Below are 22,387 nucleotides of genomic sequence, written 5' to 3'. Positions count from 1 at the left end.
TAGGGTCTTTTTTAAAACTCTATAGCAACTTTATTTTTATTATTCTAAGTATATGTTTTTGCACTGATTGTCATGAAATTTTGTATGGTACTGGGGATCATATATATTTAATTCAGGTTGGGGGAGGTATTTGGGCCACACCCGGTAATGCTCAGGGGCTACTCCTGGCTCTACACTCAAGAAATCACGTCTGGCAGAGTTTGGGGGCCATATGAAATACTGGGATTTGAACCTGAGTCAGCCTTGTGCAAGGCAAGCACTCTCTGAGTTGTACTGTCATCCCAGCCCCAGCCCTTAATGCTGTCTTAAAATGAGTTGTTTTCAGCAGTTTTAGATTATCTGCTGAAAACTTACAGCGATGGAAATGATCTTTGATATATTGATCTCTGCCTTGCTGACATCATTTATTTCTTCACCGATTTTCTTTCCTTTTACAACTGGGGTGACATGGTTTGCAACAGTTTCTATGTTACTGTTCTATACCTGATACACCGCCCCACTCCTGAGGTGCCAGTTACCCTCCAGACACCGTCCTAGAGCCCCTTCTCCCCTCCCTTCCTTCATCCCTCTCTCCCAGGTTTCAGGCCGCTGTTCTCTTGGTATCTCGGGATTTGTTCCCAATGGGGTCTGTCTAATCCCATGCTTTCGTTCTGTGAATTCCGCATATGAACAAGGATTTTCTAGGAGAGTCAGCATGTCACCTGCAGAGAGAAGAGAGCATTTTAGCTCTCCCTTGCCTAGCTGAACACCTCCTTTTTCCTTTTCCTGCCCTCCCCAGAGCCTCTGATTTGATGCTGAACAGTAGTGGGATCCTAAGTAAGTGTTCAGTCTTGCACACCGAGTATCATGTTAACTGTGGGTTTGCATAGGTGTCCTTTATTAAACTAGGGACTTCCCCTTCCATTGCTGGCATGTTGCAGGTTTGAATCTGGGTGCTAAATTTTGAAAATGCTTCTATTTTGGTCTGTTGATAGAATTCATGGAGGTTTTGCCTTTTATTCTGTTGACAAGTTTTGTATTGCACTGCTTTGCATAATAAAATACCTAGAATTCTTGGGAAAAGTCCTGCTTGGACAGGGCATATAATCTTTTTTAGCCACTACTGGATTTCGTTTGCTGATATTTTATTGGATATATTTCTACTTGTTAGCATTTATAAGTTATTTGTCTTTAATTTTCACGTATCTTTGGTTTCCATATAAGAATGATACAGGCTTGAATGTGCCTGCAAGTAGTTCTCCCTCTTCTGTTTTTTAAAAGTTTGTGAAAAATTTGTGTTAATTTTTCTGTAACAAGTCAACAGTTGAAATCACTTGGACCTGGATTTTTCTTTGAAGCTTTTGAAGATTCTTTTCAAACAAAATGTTTTCAATAGCTAATTCCGTCTTTTCACCTGTTATAGGTAATTTAAATTTTCTTACGCCAGTTTTTGACAGTGTCTAACAAATTGTCAACTTCATATTACCTATCAGGTTGCTGGAATAGAGTTAACGCATTGTTTAAATCTTTTCTTTAATAGATTCTTGCACTCCTTTTCTTCATTGAACTTCTATAATTTTCTTGGACAGTTTATATAAAGGTTAATGTTATTGCTAGCTTTCAAATAACTCTCTTCCTTTTTGTTTTCATTGATTTTTTTTCTACTACTTTTCTAGTTGTGAATGTCTTGCCTGAAATTTATAATTCCTCTTTGCTCTTTTTCCATTATCTTAAGAAGTCTGTGGGGTGTGGGTGTTTGTGTGTGTCCAAGCCCAGGGTCTCACACCTGGGCCACAACCCCAGCCCATGAGAGCTTTGGGCTGGATCGATAGCACAGCAGATAGGGTGTTTGCCTTGCACGAGGCCGACCCAGGTTCGATTCTTCCACCCCTCTCGGAGAGCCCAGCAAGCTACCAAGAGTATCTAGCCTGCATGGCAGAACCTGGCAAGCTCCCCGTGGTGCCAAAAACAGTAACAACAAGTCTTACAATGGAGACGTTACTGGTGCCCACTCAAGCAAATCGATGAGCAACGGGATGACAGTAACAGTAACACCACGTACAACTATCCCTCGAGGTATTACTTTATTGTAGCCCATATGCTTTGGTATATTATTCCTTTGTTTTTATTCATCTCAAAGTATATTCAATTTTCCTTTGTGCTTTGACACATCGATTATTACATATGTATGGTTCAACTTCCACTCGTTTTGTGCATTTTACAAATTTGTTGCCAACCTGTTAATTTTATCCTCTGCACTGAGAGAGCATATTCTGAATTCTTTAACTTCAAAAGTATGGGCTTGTGTTGCAGCAGAGTGCATGTTCTATTCAGAAGAACATTCCACGTACACTCCTAGGAAGAATGAGTAGTCCGCTGTAGCTGGGTGAATTCTATGGATATCAGGTATAGCTAGTTGTTATATAATGCTGAAGTTTATTATTGCTGCTTTCTCTCCTGGGGCTCATTATTGAGAGGGGATATGGAAGTCTCTAACTAGTAGTGTTGATTATTTAATCCTGTCTCTTTTGCTTCATACGTTTGGGGCTTCTGTGGTGAGATTGATGTATTCTCTGTTGATGATGCTCTGTTATATGTCCCTTACAAACAGAACCTCTCACTCTCATAATTTAAAAATGCTTACCTCTAATGTCCATTTGAAAAATTATTTTGTCTAATAATATAGTTACTTGGCCTTTCTTATGAGGTTATATGAATGATATATCCTTTCCCATCTGTTCTCTTACACTTTGTCTTATTAAACACAGTGTGTCCTGATGACAGCAAGAGTTGGACTTATTTTACTGATCTGATCATCTCCACCTTTAGATTGAATTACATATTACATTGAAATGCTATCATGGAGAGAGCTGTATTTTGTTTCCAATCTGCCCAGTTTTTTTGTTTTGTTTTTCCATTGTTTCCTCTACTGCTTTGTTCTTTATTAAATACTTTTACCACACCCTGCAGTTCTCAGGGCTTGCTTCTGGCTCTAAGTTCAGGAATCACTCCCAATGGGGCTCAAGGGACCATATGAGATGCCCGGGATCAAACCAGGGCTGGGGCCAAGTATACAGTAAGAGCACTGCCCACTGTACTCTCTTCCCTCCTAACTTAATATTTTCTAGTACGATTCAGTATTTTCTAATGTAATTCTTAATTTCTTTAATATTTGCACTATTTTTAATTTTTGAATAACAATTATCATATCTTGTAAATTTTCATGGCAGTAGCAGCAATTATTTGTGTGTGTGTGAGAGAGAGAGAATTCCAATTATTGTCTAGCTAACTACTTTCAATCTGACGAATTCCCCTTCCTAGTTTTGTAAGCCATGGATTCTGTTTTAATTTATCCTGGAATAGCTTTTTCCCCCCCTTGGGTCTATTTTTGAAAGAAGTTTACTGGATGTGAGATGTGGGTTCGTCCCTCTGTGCTCTGCCTCACTCTCCCTCGTCTGATGAGAACCAGGAGCTGCTGTCTCCTCTCCTCTTCCTGCCGTGACTCCTTGCCAGGGGCCACACACTGGCCTGTGCTGCTCTGCGCACTTGACCACAGGCTCGCTTGGGGCCTTGCGCTCAGGCTTGCCTCTGTCCTTGCTGGGGTCACGCTCCCAGCCATGCACGTTGCTTGCAGGTGTTCTGTTGTGGTGATCACCCACTGGTCGGCGTGGGCCGCACCAGGCACCACACTCATGACCTCCCACATAGGTGATGTTTTGATTGTTTTTTGTTTGTTTGCTTTTTGGGTCACACCCAGCGATGCTCATTGGTGACTCCTGGCTCTGCAGTCAGGAATTACTCCTGGTGGTGCTCAGAGGACCCTACGGGGATGCCGGGGATCAAACCCGGGTCAGTTTCGTGGAAGGCAAACGCCCTACCCACTCTCCTATCACCCCACCCAGTTGGTGTTGTTTTTGAGCCATCCAACCACTCCCTGGGCCATTCCCTTTCTATCTTTAAGCAGCATTAAACACATGTGTAGAATGGTTTAGAGAATTTGGCTATGAAATCTGACCTGTTGGCCCACATTGAAATCGTTTAAGTTGCTTTTTTTGGGTGGGGAAAGGGGGTGAGTCACACTTTTCTGCTCCCTTGTTGGGCTCCTGGTTTTGTTGGAAACTAAACATTTCCAGAAACACGTCGGAGTGACTGCGCAGATCGCCCCCAAGCCATGGAGCTGAATGATGCTCGAGTTTGTCTGCTTGTTTCGTGGCCCCGACAAACAACTTGAATAAAGACCATTTCCCTGGGGCGCAGCCTCCAAGAGTGCTCCTCAGGGATGTTCGACACGCCCAGCAATGCACAGGGGTTACTCCTGGCTCTGCGCTCAGGAATTACTCCTGGCAGTGCTCGGGGGACTATATGGGATGCTGGGAATCAAACCCAAGTCAGCCACGTGCAAGGCAAACACCCTACCCGCTGTGCTATCGCTCCAGCCCCAGGGCTGCATGACCCTGGGCATGTGCACAGCCGGCTTTAGACAAAGACACTCAGTTGCTGCCCAGCTGGTAGACTCCAGGATGTACCGACTTCCTTTTGCCTCAGTTTCCTGGAACAGGCGCTGAGACTGATTTCAGTGGAGAAGGGCTCCCGTTGGCTGCCTCTCGCCCTCATCTCGTGCTGGTGAGCTTGGCCTCTGCTTCAGCTCGTTGCTCCCAGAGGGTACAGCCCCTCTTACCCAGCCACCGCCAGGGTCTCCCATGTTCCCAGTATGCCCCTCAGGCTTCCCCTGCTCCCAATAAGGCTCATCCCTGCGGTAGTCTCCCCAGCCACCCTCCCCACGTTGTTTCAGGACAGAGGGCAAGAATAGTGGGCGCTGAGCTCAGCGTGACACTCCAGCTTTTGGGTGGTGGTGAGCAGGGCAGGTGATGCAGAGGGGAATGTGGGAGGGATTCCCAGGAAGTGCACAAAAGGCCCAGGGGCCACACCAATGGCCTTTTATAAATTGAATCACAGTGATATTCAGAGTTACAGGGTTGCTCGTGATGGGGTTTCAGTCATAGACTATTCCAGCACCCGTCCCTTCACCAGAGGACATTTCCCCCCAAGACTTTTGACCAACCAGGCTGGGGTGAGTGTGAAGCCTGAGGACACAACACTGCTCTCACCCTGAGGTGCCAGGAATTATCTGAGTGCCCCCCCAAGCCATGCTGAGGTCTCCAGGGGTGCCCCCAGTGAAGTGCCAGCTGGGAATTAAACCAGGGTTAACCCTGTACTATCTCCCGGGACCCAGCAGAGATTTGGGCGACCCCTTAGCTTGATTGGGTCTCCACTGGTCTCTCCCTCTTCAGCAAGTGAGCTGAAAGGAAGTGATGGGGAAGCAACGTTATTCACCTGCCAGGGCTGGAATAGGGTTTCTGCCCTCTGAGTTGGGCCAGGGTGGGGAAGAGAGCCCCACATTTCTTAGCCATTCTTTTTGTATTTAATTTAATTTGCATAAAGTTGTTCACAATAATTTATTACATTCAATATCTCAACACCAGTGCCACCGCCATTACACCTTCCCACCACCATATTTCGGATTTTTCCACTCCGACCCCCAAAGCTGGACCTAAAAATTTCTTTTGTATTGCTTGATATGAATAATCCTTCTTAGCTAGTAAAAAAAAACGCACAGTGAATGTATTTTCACTTATCTTCCCACCTCTGCCAGCACTAATCAACATTTTAATTTGAGTTTGTGTCCTTCCTCAAGATGGACCAATCCTGCCAGTTCAATGTCCGCAGCAGAGCCTGGTGTTCCCCTGCTGAAAGTATGCAGACTCCACTTTTTCCCAGGGATCTGCTTGGTCACCAAGGAGAGAGACCTCAGTAGGACACTGCTGGATTCAAAACAACACCTCAGCATCCAGCTCATTGAAGCATAGAATCGAACATTCTGGGAGAGCATGAAAATATCTGCAAAACCCGGTAAGTGCGTGAGAGGAGTGATAGAAGTTATGGCACCCCCCAAATTACTAATTCCTGCATGCCACTGGGAATCTTCCATAGGAGGTTCAAGAGGGAGAGGAAAGCTGGAGAATTTCAGAAGAGCAGCAGTATTTATATCAGCTGGAAAAGAGAACTTGAGATTTCAGGCAGTGGCATAAATTAAATTGTAACCAGGGCAGGTGGTGGTATGGGAAGGCTAATCCCTAAACTTTTACAGAAAGTTGAGTTTTGAAAAAAAAATTTTTTTTTGAGCTTAAGGGGTACTAGGAAAGCTAAAACAAGAAAAGGGTACAGGTCTTAAGGATATTGTCATAAGCGTGCTGGGAAAATCAAGTGACAATAAAAGGCACCCTGGGGTGAAGCGATCACCAGACTCGGTGTCTGTAATTTTGTGTCTAAATCAAGAGAACACAACATCTATGGGGACGCTGCTGGGCCAAAGACTTCCCCTAGATGTGTGCAAACCTGCATTTCTAGCTCTTTGCTGCTGGCATTTCTTGAGAATTTAGGGTGGCTATGTGGCTGGGGCAGTTCCTGGAACAGCAGTAAAACAAAAGCATAAAACTCCTGGGCGCTGCCCTATTTGTTCCTGTGTGTTCAGTGTGCTGTGTGCGCCTGCTTTCACATTGATTCTTCTAGGACCCTCGCCGTGATAATGAATGTGGCAACTCCCAGGTCGCTGTTGATACTCCTGCTCCTCGCAGCCGTCTGGATCACGTACACCGTTTATCAGAAGTCCACAAAGGTAGCGACTGCTTTCGTAGGACATTTTACAAAAGCGCACATGTGGACAGGTTTGGGGATCATGCCAGCAGTGCTCAGGGGCCAAGAGGGAAGCCAGGGATTGAATCCAGGTCAACCTGTCATCCAGACAGGCCCCTTCCCCACTGTCATCCCTTACCAGTCCTACTTGATAATTCTTCCACAACATGAAGGGGACTGTCGGGTGTGCATGAGCTCACATGCCTGTTCTCCCTTTGTTCTTCACACACACTAATTTTTCTCCCAGTGCTACACGTGGCTTTTCACTCAAGGAAACTGCTGAGGAGTAAAATATTTGGGAGTTTACCAAATACAATTCTTTTCCTCTAATGACTTCTGAGCATTAAGAAGAGCTTTCCCCTCTACCATCAGGTTACTTGTGTAAATATTCTACTTAAACTCTTTTGGGGAGATATAGAGAGAGTTTTTTTCCTCGTTTTGCTCTGTGGAACCCGAGAGGCAGCCAGGGCCCCTCACATGTGCATCATCACCAAGGTTCGTCCCAGCCATTTACTTCAAACGTTTAAAGGTTGCTTTAAACATTTAGCCCTGTGACTCGTGGACTTTGGGCATTTTGTATGTTTGTGTGTGTGTGTTTTAATATATCAAAATTTCTAATAAGTCCAGATTCCCTTCTGGGATCTCATTCTTCATTACCTCAAATCAATTGCTTGGCAGTTAATCTTGAAAACTTGTAGGTTAAGCTACTTACCTAGTTGATCCCTTACTCTTTCATGTTTCAAAGTGCCCCTGTTAGAATGGGAGACTAACACCCAAGAATAGTAGAGATGAGTACCAGGAGGATTCCTCCACAGCTTAGAAGCCTGCCTCGAATACTGGGGAAAGGGAAGCTCAGATAGAGAAGGGACCACCAAGTAAAGGGAGGGAGGAGGGCCCGTTCGGGATGGAAGATGCGGGATGAAAGTAGACTATAGACTGAACATGATGGCCACTTAATATCTCTACTGCAAACCACAACACCCAAAAGTAGGGAGAGAGCGTGAAAGGGAATGCCCTGCCACAGAGTCTGGGTGGGGTGGAAGGGACAGGATGGGGATGGTGGAAAATGGGCACTGGTGGAGGGATGGGTACTCAACCACTGTATGACTGAAATGCAAGCACGAAAGTTTGTAAGTCTGTAACTGTACCTTACAATGATTCACTAATAAAAGTTTTTTAAAAGTACCCCTGTTAAATTTGACCCAAAAATCCCAACTTAAAAAATATATAGGCCTGGACTGGAGCAATTGGGTAGGGGCTTTTTTCTTTGCATGCATGCAGCTGACCAGGGTTTGATCCCTGGCACCACATATGCCCCCCACCCCACCCCCCCTCCAAATTACATGGACCTTATGTTAACCATTAGATCAAATTGGAAAAACTAACACTTTAATAGTATTTTTCTATTTAACAACATTCAATATCTCTTTGTTCATTCGGGTCATCTCAAGATCTTTTGGTATATACTATCACTTTGCTTACCATTCTTACAGATGTTTTGTTATATTTACAATGGGCACTTTATTTATTTATTGCTACTATCGCTGTACCCTTGGAAACCCAGTTTTCTGCTTGCACACAGAATGGCAGGACTTTCCAAAATCTCAAATTGACTTTCTGCATACAGTGTCTAGTGTCTAGCATCTCTCCCTGGATGGCCAGTACATCTGTTACCAAGTGTAACTTTTTTACTTCTCTGACCTCTTTGCCTTGGGTCTCTTTTCTGAACTTGACCCTGACTGAATTCACTGTCAGAGAAGTTTTGCTAACACTTGGTGAGTGCCCCTTCTTTCTCCACCAAGAGGTTAAGTGCACAGTGGGGTGAGGCAAGGGAGCTTCCCCCACCCTCCTGTCCAGCCTCACTTGTGGTCTTCACTCACACCTCAGCACAAACAATTGTGATTCTGCCTCATGGCTCCCACAGGGAGTGGGGGAGAGGTGTATGCATGGTTTTCTATTTTAGGGGAGCCAGAGAGATAACTCAGTGGAATGAAGGTATTCTGTGCACAGTGGGAGGCCAGGGTTCGACTCCCCATGCACCCCAGAGACTCTGAAACTGCCCCTGAGCACCAGAGGGTGTGACCATTCACCAAAAAACTGTTTTTTAGGTACTGGAGTGATGACTCAGTCCCAAACACCCCAGCACTAGACTGTCGAGTACAATTGGACAAGTAGTGTTGGGAGTGGTCTTTTGAACACAGCTTGGAAGACCCTCACCACAAATTTTTAAAGACACGTTAATTAAAAATATATATTTTATGGGGCTCTCTGAGAAAGTACGGTGGGTAAGGAGCTCGCCTTACACTCCGCAAAACGCATGCTCCCCCTGCTAACCCACCAGGAGCGATCTCTGAGCACAGCTAGGAGTTGTCCAAAAGACCAAACATATAGTATAATGTAATATATGTAATATATTTATAGCATAAATATGCATTTTTACTTCTCAATAGAGAGAGCAATAGCAAACCTGTGGTATGGGTCAGGTGCATGTTTCAATGCTTTTTATATATTGGCCTATTAATCTTCGCAATAAGATAAGGTATTTCATTTCCTGACACAACTTTAGATGAGGGGAAGGAATGAAATGTCAGTGGGGACAGTGTGGTGGGAAATGCACACCGGTGAAGGTATGGGTGTTGGAACATTGTATGATTGAAACCCAAAAGCCTTGTTACTGTGCATCTTACAATGATTCGGTTAAAATAAAATAAAAGTAAGCATCAGGTACAGAGTGGTCAGAGAAAAAGCCAGGCTTCTATCCCGAACAGAGAGTGCTCTGGGGTCGTGAGAATTCTCACTTGCTGCATGGTGCACTTCTCGGCAACTTCACTGCACAGACCAAGACCTTTAACAAAAGGTCACCACCTTTGCCCAGTGTTTATATTTCTGAGATCTTCCCAAATTGCAGTGCCAGGTTGGCTATATAGAACTCCAACAAAAGCGAAATGCAATCAATACTTGTCCAAAAGATGAAAATAGGTAAGACTACTGAAATGGGCAGGAACAGCACGTAGGTCTTTTTTTTATTTCCTTTAATTGAATCATACTGAGATACACAGTTACATAGTTATCCATGACTGGGTTTCAGTCATACAATGTTCCTCCCCCGTCCCTTCACCGGTGTACACTTCCCACCACCAATGTCCAGTTTCCCTCCAGCCCTTTATCCCCAAAAGCACTTTTCTTCTCTCTCTGGTATAACCTTTTAACAATCCATGACCCGAGGCATTGTTTCTATGCATTTTTTCAACATATAAAAATGCTCATATAAAAATGCAAAGTAAATTTCTCACCCAAGTGGGAAATTTCTTCCCTCTATCTCTCTCTCCTTCCCTTTAGGTATTATGATTGGCAACACAGAGCACACAGGTCTTTGAGAAAAGGTAGAGATGTTTCTTTGTAAAGAGACATACAAATTTGGGGAAATATTGATTTTTTCATGGGTGTAATGCTCAAGGTTGGAACAGGTGAGAATGCATCCTACCACTTATCTATATATCCCCAACCTGAATGGCATTGCCTTTTTCTTAAATGTCAACAGCAATTATCATTGCCATGGCTCTGACTGGTTTTCTGATAGAGCTTTGGCATCCGCTATTTTGTGATTTTGAGGAAAACGAATATTTGGTAAACCTATGTTTTTTGGTTATCTTCTTAGTTAAAACAATCTGAAAAACACTAATTGCATAGAATGTTTAAACAAAGCATAAAAGGTAAAATAGGGAAAAAAGATAATCACTTTTTTTCTCAGGGGCTGGGGCCACACCTGGCGGTTCTCAGAGGCTTATGTGGTGCTGGGGATCAAACATGGGCTGGCCTTACCTGCTGTTTTGTCTCTCTCTCCCCTCTCCTTTTCTCTCTACCTCCCTCCTTCCCTGCCTCCCCCCATTCTTTTTTTTTCCCAAAAAATGTATTCTAGGCTTTAAGTACAAATAGCCTGATGAACACCTGGTTCTCTACTCTGCAGTTCAAACAACCTTTTCTCCCCTGGTTTTCACAGTGGTGCAGAGAGACCCACTTCACCATCGCTGCCTCCCCGCTGGGACCCGCACCCGCACCTGCAGTGCCTGAGCCTAGTGTCAGGAGGATCGTGGAGGAGCTCGACCAGCTCATCCCAGCCCGGCCCTTCACCCACGTGAGCGCCACCACCAGCGCCTCACACAGCACAGCCACCATCCTCCACCCCCGAGACACGTACTGCAGGGGGGACCGACTGGACGTCCTGCTCCAGGCCAGGGACCACTTGGGGCGCAGGAAGGAGTATGGCGGGGATTTCCTGAGGGCCCGGATATCCTCCCCAGCCCTGAAGGCCGGTGCCTCGGGGAAGGTGACCGATTTCCACAACGGCACCTACCTGGTCAGCTTCACCCTGTTTTGGGAGGGCCCGGCCTCCCTGTCTGTCCTGCTCATCCACCCCAGCGAGGGCGTGTCGGCGCTCTGGAGGGCCAGGAACCAAGGCTACGACAAGGTGATCTTCATGGGCCAGTTTGCCAGCGGGACTTCCTCTGTCAGCACTGAGTGTGGCCTGGCTTTAAACTCAAGTGCCGAATTGTGTGAGTATCTGGACGTCCGAGACCACGAAGCCTTCTATTGCGTGAGGCCACCAGGCCTGCCGTGCGCAGCACTCACCCTCATGCATTCCAAAAACAAGGACATTTCTTATCTCAGCAAACAAGAGAAAAGCCTCTTTAAATTGTAAGTATCTCTGGAGACCAACGGGACCAAGTGATGGAGTCCCTTTGCCCCAAAGGAAAGTGCCCTATCAACTTTGGGACTCTGAATTCATTGGGGACCATGCCCCATCTCTAGCAGCCCCTAAACTTTGGGGCCATTTAATCCTCATTCAAAGGGGAAAAGTTAGAAATACTAAAAATTAAGAGGATAATCTAGATGGATACACAAATTATGGCCATTGACCAGAGTCTCTACCAAATGTCCATGGCTTTCATAGTATCTGAGAGTCAAAAGATGAGCCACAGTAAGTCAAGGTCACCTCTACATGTTCTTCCTGCTCTGAAACCAATTGTCTTCCACACCTTCTGAGTATCTGTACTAATAATAGGCAAAGAAGTAAGAATGTGCTCGATGGCCTGGAACTATGGGCATAGTGTCTCTTCTTACCAAGAAGTAACTTGGTAAGAAGTTAATGTAATGGATAACGTGACTTCATGCATTTCCTGAGCTTTGGAACCATCAGCAAATCAATTTCTATCCCTGTCTTTTTCAGGTCAAATATAGGTGTCGAGATCATGGACAGTCACACCACCATTCACGTCTCCACATGCAGCAGTAAGTTTGCCTGGTGTCAGAGGGGGTGCGTTTGGTCCTATAGCACGGGAGAACAAGATCCAGCCTGCAGGACCACGACCAGACACAAAACCATGTGGTCCATGCCAGTTGCTCCCAGTCTACCTGCCTGTATTGTAGAGTTCTTGAGTGTTGTTATTAACTATCCCAAATGGCCCTGGGCAGGAAAAAGGTTCCACACCCTGCTCTAGATCCCCTGAGGTGTGACCTCCTTCCGTTGCAGCTCCTCCCTGTTCCTTGCCTCTTGGTACTCTGCTCAGCAGGCTTGCCTTTGATGGGCAAAGATCCCAGCTACCCAAGTCAGTGAATGAGATCACTCCCGTGTTTCATAACCGAAACTCTCGTCAATAACCGACTGAACAGACAGCAGCATACCTGCTCGTCTAACACAGACTTCACGTGTCAAAACTCTCTCCCTGAGTTCCCCCCATTCACCTTCCCATGCCATCACCATCAACCACTGCACATCAGAGCGACCCCATCTCTGCATGGATTCACTCCCCCTTTCGGCCTTTGCCACCCTTCTACCTATTTTAGCACCTCCATACTCATAATTCTCTTCATTTTTTTCCACCTCCAGATAGCCTAGGAAATCTCTATCAAAAATGATTTAAGGCACTTGAGGAGATAGTACAGGGGTTAAGGCACTTGTTTGGCCATGCAGCAACTCCAATTTCATCCCTTCCACTGTGGGGCCCAAGAAGCATCACATCTTTGTGTCCTTGCACTAAATCACCCACCCAGTCAGCCACAAGAATAACTTGATGGGAACCTGAACACTGCTTGGGAGACACCTGCCTCCACCAATAATGTTCTAATGATTTACGACATGAGATTGTTTGTCTTTCTAAATTCAAAATTAATAGCCTTGCTCGTCATACCTATGTTCACATGAAATAATATATATAATACATCTTTAAAGGTAGACATGGAATTTTGTTTTGCTTGGGGGCTGCACCCATCGGTGTTCAGGGACCACTTTTTGTGGGCTCGGTGGGACTATGTCTATCTGGAACCGAGGTCAGTCATGTGCAAAGCAAGGGCCCTACCTGCTGTAGTATCATGCTGGAGCCTAGAAATGGAATTTTCACCCAACATATACAAGTTCACTCATACCAGCTATTAAAATAATAAACTACTTTATTTGGTGGCTAAATGATCGCTCCGAGTCCTCCAATGTTCCTCTCAGTGCCAACCAGCTCGGTCCCTTGGGTTCCCAGTCTCTTCAGCATTGACTAACCAGTTAATCTTGGCACATCAGGACTCAGCCTCACCCTACGGACACTTAGACTGCCCAGGTCACTCACCAAAAGTGATTTTTCATCACTCCCTGCATTGAACTAAAAGGATTTTGAGTCTGATGGTCGCATTTTAAACACTATGAACTGGGTGTTAGCACACTTTATCCCCAAGCTCATGATATGATAGTTTTCATTAGTGAAAATTGATGGCTTTGTTTTCAGGGAAAGGCAAGTAAATCTTTAAATTTCACCCAGAAGACCCTCCTCCCACTCCCAGGAAAAAACACGTTCTCTTATAATGAGCATTAATGGGAATCATTTAGAAGATTCATATCAGAAAAGAATTAACTGGAAAATAATGATTTCATTAAAAGGATGTTTGGTCAAAGCTTTTCCACCACCCTCGGCCCCGGTCACAAGGACACTTAGGAAATACTGTCGGGTCTAGTAAAATGCTGACGGGTAGCCACCAGTTTTCTCGTGCTGGTTCCTTGTTAGATAAAGAAGTTCCAGTGAAAGAAAAATGCAAGCGTGGAATGGCAGCCGCAGTGCCCAGTGGGCACGTCTGGAGAGACTCATGGAATCCTGTCTCCTGTCACCTGGCTCCAATCCCACCAAGGGAATGCCTGAGAGGGAAGTTCATTCTCCTACTGGGAGATTCCACCATCCGCCAATGGATGGAGCACTTTGTAAGGAACATGAACAGTAAGTACTGCCTAAGTATTCACGTCCCTTCAGAAACTTGTTTTGCTTGGTTCCCCATTACACCACTTCAAGGGACAAAGACTTTTTTGCAGTCACCTCCACTTCCTCTTAACACCCCCAAACAGTTCACAGGAACCATCTCCATCTTTATTTTGAGAGGACTAAACTCACAGAAGGGAGGTATTGTGATGTAATAAATGTTTAATACACCCTAATCCCTGTCAAATCCATACTTCCCTATTTACCCTCCACACTCCATCAGTAGAGCAGAAGATACTGTCATTCACCTTCCCACCCTTGGCATTCTGGCTAAGGGCATGCTTCTGCATCCAGATGGCTTGAGCTCAAACTCTGCCTTTTATATAAGCATTGTGTCCTTCAGTTACTTGACATGCAGAAAGGAAAATGAAAAAAGTTTATCAGCGCCACCCAATAAATCTGAGATAGTAGATGCCATACCCTTCTAATACGATTTGCAATTTTAAGTTCTCTTTGGTGAACTAATACCATTGCATGAAAAAAACAAATGGCAGGAGTGAGGTAGCGATTTCACAGGCCCCAGAGAGAGCTCAGCTGCCAGGGGCACCTGCTTCCCAGGCACCAGGATCCAAGTTCCAGCCCCAGAAGGCCCCCAAAGCACTGCTAGGGAGATCCTCCACACACACACACATAAAAGTATTGGCTTTGGGGTCCACTAAACCGAGACTGTGCCCCTGGGAAGCCACGATCTCACGTATGCTACTGGTTTTCCTCTGCCTCATTTTTTGTCTCATGGTTAACATGCAGTTGGGGGGTTCTGAATATCCTGTGAGGAAGCAGGTCCTATACTAGGATGTTGGCAGGTTCATAGGCACATTGGAAAGTGCCTGATAATCAATGGCTGTTGCAGTGGTTGCCATGAACTAATGTCAACAGTTGGCACTAGCCTCCGAGTCCAGGTTCTTGTCCTACTCAACGAAGCATATAGCGAGAATTCGGTATCCACCCATAGGTCTGCGCTATCTTATTTGGAAATCGTCCCGTCTGCCCCACAACCCATCTTGTCATGGGGACAGTGCATTGACTCTAAGGTGCCACACGGGTCTTCTCACCCCAGCGACCTCACACCCAGAAGGGAAGCTGAGTCCCTAGCACCCAGGGGCAGGCCATGGCTCTTGGCTCTGCCCATCACTCAGCACAAGAGTGTTACTACATAGCCTCTGGAAAGTCACTGGATCCTCCAGACCTCAGGTTCCCGGTGGCAGCCTTGGCATCACCTTCCAAAGCAAAGGGTCATTAAACATACCAAAGAGTCAGGCAGAACATCTGTAATCATTTTGCCACAGTGCACTTTGGAAAAGGACATTGAAATATGATCCGACACCAAGGAAGAAAATCTGTCATTTGTTCTCCAACTCTCCAGCTGCTCTGTTTTCAAAACTCACTTGGTTAAGATTTTGAATCTATCCCTTTATCTCTAAGATGGCACATGTTACAAAGCATTAATGACCTGCATGTATTTTCTTTCCTTTCCTACAAATTTTCCTCAAAAGCCTTAACCACAAAGCAGCTCCCCTGATGGGTGTAGTAAGGATCCAATTAACTAGACTGGAAATGGGCTGGAACAGTAGTACAGTGGGCAGGATGCTTACTTACCTGGCATGCAGTTTAACTGGGTTCAGTCACCAGTACCCCATAGGGTACCCCAAAACCCACCAGCAGTGATCCCATAGCACTGCTGAGTATAGCTCCAAAACTAAGAAGAAGATAGAAAATATTTCTTTTGCTCTGTTCCTATTATCCTTTGTCAACCCATCTTAAAGCTTCTGCAAACTGGCTTTGTAAACTTGAGCAAATCATCGCAACTCTTGGTTTGGTATATATTCATACATATACACACAAGGAGAGAGTGAATCTTGAGGTAAATGAATCAATCCACACAAATGCCATAAATGCACTGTGAACTCTGAGTCCCTCAGTAAAAAATAGTTACAGTAGTATAGACCATGATTATGGTACCACTCCATGTTTTAGGTGAAGTCAAGACAGAAGCAAGCGTAGAACTCAATTCCAGGCTTCAGAGGTCTTAGACCTTTGGGAGCTAGAGGTTTACTTGTTTTCTAAAATGTGGAGACATCCACTCATTCCTTTATCCTTGAACTAGCTTTGTCTAGTTTATATATATATTTTAAAAAACCTGCAGAGATGCTCACCACCCTGCAGTTCACAGGGCATACATAATTTATTTGCATCCCCTTTGCGTTGTTCAAATAATGGTCAGAATTCCTCAACCACAAAGAAGTCAGCCCTGATTGACATGTTCAGCCCTAAACACCAAGCCCTGCCCTCTGTCTTATTTTATATTTATAAAGCAGTTCACAATATTTGGTTACATTTAATATTCAAACACCAATCCCACCACCATTAAACCTTCCCACCATCATATTTTTTTTAATTTATTTTATTGAATCACCAAGTGGAAAGTTACAAAGTTCTCAGGCTTATATCTCAGTTACACAATGCTCAAACACCCATCCCTTCACCAGTGCCCATATTCCACCACCAATAAAAACAAAAACAAAAGCAAAAACAAAACAAACAAACAAACAAAAAAACAGTATACATCCCACCCCTCACCTCCCAACCCACCCCGTACGTGAGTGATAATTTCACTTCCTTTTCTCTTTACCTTGATTACATTCCAGATTTCAACACATAACTCACTATTGTTCTTAGAGTTTCAAAACAGACTCACTATTTTTGTTGGAATTTATCCCCTAAGAATACAGCTCTATTAACAGGGAAATATTTGATAATAAGTTTTCCACTGATGAGAATGAAGAGATAAAATGTCGCGCGGCCTCTTAAGTCCGCGAAGATTTAAGTTTGAAAATGAATCATTTCCCTTCCTGGAACAGCATGTAGCCAAAGTTAGTTCACAGTCTCCATACATGGGTGCAAGCACTTGCTGGAACCCCAATTCCTAAAGCTGTCTCTGGTTCCTGCTCGTTCCACATCCACCGACTCTGCAGAGGCGTGGGCACCCGGGCCGAAAACCCGGCCGGCCGGAGCCGAGCACCGGCCCCGGCTGGGGCTGCCCCGGTATCCTGCGGCTGTTTCAAGTTCAAAGCCCACCACCATATTTTGGACGTTTCCATCCCGAACCCCAACCCCTGCCCCACAGCAGAACCAAAATAATTTATTTTGTATTGTTTGTTATGAATAATCTGCTAAAAATGATCCAAAAAACTTTCCTTAGAGTGTGTGAAGATTGTTATATTTCACCCAGGGTTCATTAAGCCCTTCTATAAGAGCTTGTTAATATGTTAAGGCTTGATTCTTGTGTGCTTATATATATATATATATCTGTAAAATTATATTTCCCTCTAATCTGCCTTCTGTCCATATGATCCTCCTAACGTTCCTCTCTTTCCCTTGTCCGGTGGTTGGTCTGTCTCATTAGCTCTCAAGTCGGTGGATCTGCACGAATCTGGGAAACTGAAAAACCAACTTGCTGTGGACTTGGATAGGAACATCAACATCCAGTGGCAAAAACACAGTTACCCTTTGATCGGCTCCCTGACCTATTCTGTCAAAGAGATGGAGTACATGGCCCGGGCCATCGACAGGACTGGAGGCGGCAAAGACACTGTCATCGTCATCTCCCTGGGCCAGCATTTCAGACCCTTCCCCATTGACGTTTTTATCCGAAGGGCCCTCAACGTCCGCAAAGCTGTCCAGCGTCTTCTTCTGCGGAGCCCTGACACTCAGGTGTTCATCAAGGCAGAAAATATCCGGGAGCTGAAACCTGACGTGGAGCGGTTCACGGACTTCCATGGCTACGTCAATCATCTGGCCATAAAGGACATTTTTCGGGATCTCAATGTGAGCATCATTGATGCCTGGGATATTACCATCGCATATGGCACAAACAACGTCCACCCCCCTGACTTTGTTGTTAAAAACCAGATTGATATATTTTTGAACTATCTCTGCTAGAGAGCACACGTCTCGGAAATCCATTCCCAGACACCACTGAAGTGTCTGCTGTCAAATGCTGCACAGGGCTCTGAGTTCCCGGTTAAGATGGAGCAATGCTGGAGCCATGATCTACCTATTCAGTCAAGTCAGTTATTTCTAACCAGGGCTTCCACTTATAATTTTTTTGTTGTTTTGGGCCACACCCAGTGGTGCTCAGGGGACCATCAGGGTGCAAGGATCAAACCCCCGGTTGGCAGTGTACAAGGCCCAATTCGTTGAACTCTCCAACCCCCAAATATTTTTATATTAAATTAAAGAAGACATAATTCTTGATCAGTGTTTTATCCCTCTTTACCGATGAGAAGTCAAGCCCTAATAGTTACAAGTTCTCTGGTCCATGAAAATGCATGCAAAAAAGTCATTATGAAATTGTGTTTTAATAAGTCACCCCATTTCCACCTCTCGAGACAAGTTCCCAATGAATTCCAAGTGAGGAGAAGAGAATCGTTCTATTGCTTGGGAAGCAATGGAATTCCAAGCAAGGCAACAAGACACTGAAAATCCCAATTTTCCCTCCCTCCACACAGGAACAGCTACGGCTAATCACAGCTAGTCTGATTCCACAGCATTTTTCTTTCAGACCTACAGAGAAACAGAGGGAATTCCCAGAGCTGGGCTTTACTTGGCTTGTGGCCAGGAGTTTTATAACTCTCGTTGGTTTGTTTTCTGGGGTCAGTTTCCCAAAAGAAGCAGTTAGGCTAAGATGAGTGATTTTTCCAACCTTGCTCTGGGCTGGTTGGGGTGCCTGAAATGCTAGTTCTGGTCTTACCTGGCGGGGCCAGAGATAGGGTGCCTGGTGGATAGCACTTGAAGATTCTGTCAATACCACCCGAACCATCAGTCCATTTTACAGATATGAGTACTGGGCTCTGGGACTTGTTAGTTTGGAGAAAGCTTCACTACTTAAAATGTGTTATGTAGAAAATAAGTATTTGTGGCTAAGAGTACATACACATTTTAATTGATAGGTCTTCCCATAACCTTATCCAAAAAGTGATTGATCTGTGCTTGTCAGCTAAGGTAATAGAACTGTAAAGTGACAGTATCAGATTCTTCCTTAATGTTTCCCTCTAACCCAGTCCCAGAGACCACGGAGTCCTGACCTGCTCTTACTTCCAGTAGGAATAAACCATGACAAGAGGAACATCTCAAATGTATTTACTTGTCTCTGGGCAAGGAAAAATAATACATTTTGGCTTATTAGCCCATAAACCACAGTTCATTCACTGGTCAGCATCAGCTTGGATGGTCCGAGCGTGACCCCACACAAGAATGGCCGTGCTCTTTAGAAATCCACCAGTCCAAAAGGACCAGGCGTTCTCTGCCACCAAAACACATGGTCACTGAAGGTGAAAGATGTAAGTGTAAAATAATTCTAAACTGCTACTGTAGTGTGAACAGCATATAAGCAGGGCAGGTGATGGAGATGACTGGCTAGAGCAATTACAGAATCTCAAAGGAGGAGACTTTCAAGTGAGACCAAAACAATGAAACAATTGGCAGGTGTAAAACCCCCGAGAGGCAACAGAGCTGGGTTGTTTAAAGGCCTGGAGAATCATCAAGGAGAGAAACAAGGAGGGGAGAAAAGTTAGGCGGATGGGCTGCATCGTGCATGACCTTCCCATCAGTGACAGGGAGTTTCCATTTTATCCTGATTAGACAGCAAAGCAACAGGCAGATAGAGGGGGGGAGGGAGTAATAGGTGAGAAGGAGGGAGGGGGTGTGGGGAGGGGCTTGTGATCCTTAACTCAGACTTGCCATGAATGGATGCAGTTGCTAAGGTGAGAAGGAGCCAGAGCTATGAAACCACGTGAGACTGGAAGAGTGGAAGAGCTTAATTTCTTCCATTTGTTAGGTACCCTTCACTTACCATTCTGCAGTGTGGTAGAGATCTTAGGAATAGAATTGAAGCAGACTAAAATTAGAGCCAAAGTTTTGTGCATTTCTTTTCTGTGTGGGCAGGGTAGCAGAGGCGGGTGGGAGAGGGGGAAGAGAAGAAAAAAAAAAAAGAACATGTTTGGGCCAGATGAGAGAGTGTAAACTCAGATGGGAGAATGTGTTCAGAATGATTACTCTCAGAAGTTGGCACTCTCAAGAGGAAAGCCTGGTGAAGGATTATTGGGTTTTCAAAAACAGCACCATTACGAATAACTATGGCCCTGTCTATAAGGTGCTCATTATTTCCCATGTGAGATAATTGTCTACCATGTATGTACTAAGTAAAACTTCTCCCGAGATAAAACAGTCAAAATAACTGGCACACAGCCATGTGGACAGATCCTGTTATTATTATTATTACTATTATTAGCAGCAGCAGCATTACGATCACTATAGTTTAGATGACATGGTTACAACAGTGTTCATGTCTGTGGTTTGGACGGACAGTAACTACCCCTCACAGTGCCCATAACTCTCTACCATTGTCAGGCCAGATTTTACTCAAGATGGGCAAATACTCCTCAAGGAAACAGTGGTAACTAGTTCCAAGAGCTTTCCCTGAAAGAGAGCACCTCTTGAACTCCAAATAAGTAGCCTCTGATAGCCACTACACAGGTGGTTCTTTGGCAAGTGTCCAATGAGTATCTTACACAATCCACGGTGGACAGAACTATTAGTATATGCCAGATGCTCTGGATATCACAGACACTACATGGCCCTGGCTAGGAAGGTGAGCTCCCACAGCCTATCCTTTTGATATCAAATAGCTATCTGATTGAGAGGTGAAGCTTGAGAGGTAGCTCTGACTCGGAGCAAACCTGCTTTGCAAACCTCAGGTTTCAAGTGTGATCACCAGGCCGAAATGGAATCCCAGTGTGACACTGAGTGATACCCAGTGAAGACCCACTGAGACTGACTCTGCTGACTGAGCCCGGAATCTCTGCATTTACCTAGCCACCATCTGTGATACCACTACTAGCGGGGTGAGCTCCTCCCTGAGCACCCCAACTCAAACATGTACAAGGACCCTGCCAGGAAGCTTGAACCCTCGACAAACATGAGCACCACAACCTGAACGTACAAACCACAGCTGATGAGTAGGAATCCCAGTGGACCTTTACACAAATCTTACAAACACCAAACAAGTGCCATGATTGAGGAGGTAGGCACCAATGCCCAGGCTGTGTGTGACTCCAGTCACTGACACACAATGAAGGGAAGGGAATAAATAAAGGATTGAGGCCAGAAAGATAGTGGTAGAGAGGGTAGAGTGCTTGCCCTGCACATACCTGACATGGGCTTGATCCCCAGCACCCCATACAGTCCCCTGAAGCTCCACCAAGAGTAAATCCTGAGTACAGCCAGATGTGCTCCCCGCCCCAATCAATAAATGAGAAAGGATGACATGTACGAAAATACATATTTTTGGCTGTCCTCTCATTTCTGGGAAAGGCTCTTCAGAACGTGGACAGTAATGCCCATGCAGGTGGTTCCTGGGGAAGAAAAGTAAAAACAAAGAAGAGTAAGATTTGGTCCCACCTCCAAAATAGGTATAATGCAAGCCAAGAGACAAACTTGCCTAGAAATGAAACAAAGAACACCAGGGCATATGCCAAGTGTTGCTCTCTCACTAAAGTGGCCTTTGGATGTGTTTCCCAATCAAGACTAGGTAAGAGACATAATTTCAAAAATGTAATGCTTTTCCTTCTCGGGAACATCCTGCATAGCTTTGTCCACTCACGGTCACCCTTCAAAGCCAAAGTCTACATCAACATCCTCGTCCACTCCCTCTTCTGCCACATCATGGCACTGTTTACAAATGACTCCAGTGTCAGATGGTTCCAAATGATTCTAAAGTGATATCACAGGTAGCAGTAGACTAAACCGTGTGCTTCATGAAGAAATTAAGTGGTCCCAGTCTTCAGAGCTGAGAACCCAGACATAGATTCCAAGATTATATCCAAGTTCGCAACTGTAGGCAGTTAACTGGCATGAATGAATAAAGTGGAAATAAATTAGAATCCGGTGTATCTCCTGGGGGTGAAAAAAAGTGCTAATTAAGAGTTTCTTGAGAGAAATAAGGAATAATGGAAAATATAAATCCATAACATTCACCCTTTATTCGCATCGCTTCTAGTGTTAGACAATACTCCTAGTTCCAGAGTGCTTCTTTTCTCAGAGAACTGCACCTTCTCCACTTTATATCCAATAGTGTCACCCTAAATCACACAAATCTGCCTCTTTCTGTATTGGACTTGTTTATCAAAGCCCCTGCATAACCAATCGATCCTAGAACCCACTGGATCTTTGCTTTTTCCCGTGTAACAATACAAACTCTGAAAGAACATGAACATCTCATTGTGTGCTCATAAACCCTTCAGACTACGCATGGCTTCAGCTCTACAGAACTTTGTGTACTACAGCATGAAAAGGATCGACCTGAAAACTGATTCAACAGTTGGGCACACAGCTCAGAGAACTGAAGTGTGTGTGAGAGCCTCAGG

The 22,387-nt window shown here is 44.9% G+C and overlaps 1 protein-coding gene across 8 annotated transcripts in view; it reads left to right on the top strand.

Annotated features, from left to right (window-relative positions):
* The window catches only part of LOC101539053 (NXPE family member 4), a 388,567-nt gene extending 368,877 nt beyond the window's left edge, over positions 1 to 19,690 (top strand). For 5 of the 8 annotated variants that reach the window (XM_055129854.1, XM_055129853.1, XM_055129855.1 and 2 more), the window contains 6 exons: positions 5,675 to 5,889; positions 6,550 to 6,655; positions 10,673 to 11,367; positions 11,900 to 11,961; positions 13,719 to 13,925; positions 17,368 to 19,690. In XM_055129854.1, the coding sequence (XP_054985829.1) occupies positions 6,566 to 6,655; positions 10,673 to 11,367; positions 11,900 to 11,961; positions 13,719 to 13,925; positions 17,368 to 17,903 (1,590 nt within the window). In that variant the 5' untranslated portion in view covers positions 5,675 to 5,889; positions 6,550 to 6,565 and the 3' untranslated portion in view covers positions 17,904 to 19,690. Of the gene's footprint in view, positions 1 to 5,674; positions 5,890 to 6,549; positions 6,656 to 10,672; positions 11,368 to 11,689; positions 11,808 to 11,899; positions 11,962 to 13,718; positions 13,926 to 17,367 lie in introns of those variants that run through there. The other 3 variants (XM_055129860.1, XM_055129859.1, XM_055129858.1) reach the window with 3 other exon arrangements.
* The last annotated feature ends 2,697 nt before the right edge of the window (positions 19,691 to 22,387 follow it).

Source organism: Sorex araneus, chromosome 3, assembly GCF_027595985.1.
Source record: "Sorex araneus isolate mSorAra2 chromosome 3, mSorAra2.pri, whole genome shotgun sequence".
NCBI lineage: Eukaryota > Metazoa > Chordata > Mammalia > Eulipotyphla > Soricidae > Sorex > Sorex araneus.
This window is presented reverse-complemented; position numbering and strand designations above follow the sequence as displayed.